The sequence below is a fragment of the Dacryopinax primogenitus genome (assembly GCF_000292625.1).
Source record: "Dacryopinax primogenitus strain DJM-731 SS1 chromosome Unknown DACRYscaffold_4, whole genome shotgun sequence".
In the NCBI taxonomy this organism is placed as follows: Eukaryota; Fungi; Basidiomycota; class Dacrymycetes; order Dacrymycetales; family Dacrymycetaceae; genus Dacryopinax; species Dacryopinax primogenitus.
In genome coordinates, this window is record NW_024467201.1 from 233,198 (window position 1) to 237,159 (window position 3,962).

Sequence of the window (3,962 nt, forward strand, 5' to 3'; positions counted from 1 at the left end):
TGCTGGGACAGCATGTCTAGAAGGGGGGGTGATGTCAGGGCACCAGCTCATTGCTTGGTCAAGAGACATGACTAAGCCTTTATGACATGGAAGTAGCTGGTATACCTTGGCATGTGCTGGAACCTGCTGGAAGGATTGGATGGTCAGGTGACCTGCTGTGCATGGCTGTGCATGACCTCATATGACCTCATCCTTGGTCATATGACCTGATCACCTGACTAGGCTGAGTAAGCAAGATGTTCTAGCAGGTTCCACCACAGAGGTATAAATATTAGGCCTACTCTGCCTGGGACTGTCTCTTCAGACTTGGTCTCTTAGGATCATCCACAGGTACCTATACTGTAGATAGGTCTTAGTCATCAGGTCTACTCCACTTCCTTGTTGCCTGCTTAGACTCTTGGCACTCTTAGGTGAGCAGACTTAGTCAGCCTGTGTTGCCCTAACAGAAATCTGGATACAAGTTTTTTTTCATGTCCTCCATTCCATTGTGAATCTGTGCCCATAATTCATAGGTATCATTGTCCCTGTAAAAGCAGGCCCAGTTGATCTTGTCTGCACCATCAGTAACAGCCAGTCCACACAGGCTGAAGAGTTTTTCCAGAGCCAAAAAGTAATGGGAGATGCCAAGAGGTCTAGGAGAAAAGCAGGGGGCCAAGGGAGACTCTTTGCCTGTAGGCATAGCATGCTTGCTTGCCATGAGGAGCCGTCAGACTACATTGACTATATCGGAGGTATTCCTATCAGAAGAAGTTGATGATACTTCTGTGTTGTCCAAAATTGTGGATGTTTCTCTGAGCACAGTACATCAGGCTTGCCATTCATCCCTGAGCTCATTCTGTTGGTCAATAGCAAAAGTAGATACCAGAATTTGGGAGGCCTGTATCAAAAGTCAGAGAAGGAGGAGTTCTCACCTCAGCAGCTCTTAATCATTAAAAGCTGCCTCACATTGGGCTCCAAACATGATCCAACCCAAAAGGTGTCCAAAATATCAGTCTGATGGGTGGTATGTGAGAACTTGCTAGGGAAAGAGGGAAGAGAGGGGGAAAGTCAGTAGGAATGCGGGAGTCAGCCTGTAGCTGAGCTATTGAAAGTCAGTCAGTAATAATTCAGAGGTCAGTCTCCATCTAGTCAAATACATCCAGTCAAGTCAAATACACTAAGTCAAGTTGAAGCTGCCTATCCAGTATGGGGATAATTGGATCCGTATAATGCTAACAGAAAAAGGGCAGAATAAGCTAGATACAGGAGTTTCTGGAAACTACTTATACTAGCTACTCTAGGCTGTGCTCAATACTAATCTAGTCTCCAGATACCTCTCCAAGGCAGACATTGGCATGCTGAATATCTGTGTGGGTCAATCCTGTTGCAGGGGAAACCCGTAGTTGTCATGCCAAATATCTGTATGGTCCTGTCGCATGGGAACCCTCATAGTTGTTATGCCAAATATCTGGAGGGGATCGAGACTCATTGCTGGGGTGCATTGTCTGCATAGTGAGGGTCTGTAGTGCCACATAACAGTCTCTAGGGCCCAAAAATAACTGTGGGAATACCAGCCTGACACACCCCACTGGAGGTGGGGTTGTTCAACACACCTTTTCCCACTCAAGCAACCAGGCCACCTGTGTTTGGATTGCGGAAACTGGGGCCATTGTCAAGATGGTGGAGCTAAAGACAGGTGCCATGCTCTTGGTCACTTGGTCACCCAATTTGACAATTTGAAGCATATCACATGCAGTATTGACAACAACTCAATCACAATCCACAATGTGGAGAGGGGGGAGCTTGTTGGGGAGCCATTGCAGGATCATGCAGGCAAAATCATTTCACTCGCCTGGTCACTGGATGGGAGTTACATCTTCTCTGGGTCAGATGACATGATGATCTGCATCTGGTATGTTCAAATGATGGTCACAGTTTCCTTGCAGCTAGGACATACCAGACAGGTCTGCTTGGTCACAATCAATGGCACACGCATCATTTTGGCTCCAGCAACTGGACAATCCAAATCTGGGATGCCCTAATCAGGCCAACATTGGGAAGTCCATTGTAGGGTCACTCTGGTGTGATCAACTTGGTTGCTTGGTTGCCAGGCGGCATGCACATCACCTCTTGCTCTGAGGATATGACCATCCAGATCTGGGACAGTGAAACTGGGCTGCCAGTTGGCAAGCCAGTGCAGCATCATGTGGGGAAGGTGAATGTGGTGGCATGGTCATACAAAGGGCTGTATTCCACATCCAGCACATCTGACAGGACGGTGAATGACTGGAGTGCAGACAAGGGGGAGCAGATCAGGGAGTTGTTGCAGGATCACATGGGCAAGGTCACATCAGTTTGTTAGTGTCAGGGGATGTCCCTAAAATCAATTGTGGACAGCTACAATTGACAATGATCAGAGCACAGTCACATGGCATGACACCCCAAATGACAGCTGATACTACAATCACCTGACTCCAGGAAGGACAGATCCCAGAACATGAGATGTTGGTCATAGATTGTGCAGGACCAACCAGACAAGAGACATAAGGTGCCTGCCCTAAGCAAGCTGTATAGTCAGCCACAGACTTTGCTTCCTTTTACTTCCATACCTAGACATATATAGAGCCCTAGGTATAGCCCCTGTAGCTCTTTGGAGCTAATCTCCTAGGAACCCCACAGTCCAAGGTCATTAGGTTCTAAACACAAAGCTTTGATTGTTCCAAACATGCACATGACACACACACAACTGTGCTTGTCAGCTGCCAATCACCACTCACTCTACAACACCCTTGTTGACTCCATTTGTAAACAAAGGTCGAGGTATTGATTGACATACAACTCACTACTCTTTGTTTTCCTTGTTGCCTGTTCAGTTATTTGATCATCAATGATTGTTGGATCATATTGCCCTCACAGCATGCCTGTCAAATGCATGTGGAGTTGGTCACCTCTGAGGCACTGAATAATGTAGCTGAAGTCTGTTGAATGGTATGTATGAGTAAGGTATGGTCTGACTGATGTTCCAAGCCTGCAAATGACATATCCACCCCACCACCTACAATGACCCTTGGCCAGCTTCTACAAACTTATAGTCTAATTCTCAATCAGTGACTGAACATTCCTGGCATGAGAAAAGGGCAGTGAAGACAACAGGCAGATGGATATATGAGTGGATGAGAGGGGAGGGGATGTACAACCTGTGTTTTGCCCTGAAGCTGACCCAGGTTGCCTGTTGCATAGGTGAAAAAGGGGGGAGTGGGACTTGAGACCCAGAAATAGAGGGGAACTGCTGGTCACCTGTCAGCTTGTGGGAGAGGAGAGGGAGGGCACGTGTGGGCACTGGTCCTGTCAGGGTTCACCCAGGCGGCAGAGATCTCGCCTTGGGACTTGACCATCCACTGTCTCCTGAGGTCAGTCATGTATGCTGCATGTGATGGGGGAGGGATGCACCATGGCAGTCTCATAGAACAGGCTGCCGAAATTTGTCATGAATGCAGGTGTCTGGCCTGGGTTCACTAGATGGACATCAGCCCCCCTGTACAGCCCAGCTATGAAAGAGGAGGGAACACACTTTCCATCTCAGCAAGAGCAGTCATGAAGAGATTCTGACTACATGGCTCAGTGAGGGGTGGCATGGTGAGGAAAGGGATTGGCCAACTCACTGCATCCTGGGACTGCGTTGAGTCCTTCCTAATATGGTAGCTGCACTGCCTCTTCTCACTTACTCATTTCCCTCATGTCCCAATATTAATGCACTTCTTTTCTTGCTTGCATCATAATGCCTTCATCATGTCAGCTTTTCTTCTGGTATATCCTTTCTGTCCTCATGCTTTCCTTTTTCAGGCTCTCTGCTTTCTTGTGATCCACCAGCACAATTTTCCTGCTTATCTTTCCTAATTTGGAAGGCACAGCCCCTGGGCATTTATTGCTGCACCTTATGGCTGCCCCCCTCTGTGGAGGGCAGGGGGGGGGGGGGGGGGTCG

At 48.0% G+C, this 3,962-nt stretch overlaps 2 protein-coding genes across 2 annotated transcripts; one reads left to right on the forward strand and one right to left on the reverse strand.

Annotated features, from left to right (window-relative positions):
• Nucleotides 1–1,796: 1,796 nt before the first annotated feature.
• On the forward strand, nucleotides 1,797–2,341 carry DACRYDRAFT_48931 (WD40 repeat-like protein; the record flags this gene model as incomplete). The annotated part of the gene is made up of 2 exons (XM_040774873.1): nucleotides 1,797–1,913; nucleotides 2,051–2,341. Coding segments are annotated over 2 exons (408 nt in total), but the record flags the coding sequence as incomplete, so codon positions are not given.
• Nucleotides 2,342–3,272: 931 nt separating this feature from the next.
• On the reverse strand, nucleotides 3,273–3,614 carry DACRYDRAFT_105101 (uncharacterized protein; the record flags this gene model as incomplete). The annotated part of the gene is made up of 3 exons (XM_040768038.1): nucleotides 3,273–3,377; nucleotides 3,430–3,494; nucleotides 3,551–3,614. 3 exons carry the CDS (start codon nucleotides 3,612–3,614, stop codon nucleotides 3,273–3,275), a joined length of 234 nt encoding a protein of 77 aa, XP_040630926.1.
• Nucleotides 3,615–3,962: the final 348 nt, after the last annotated feature.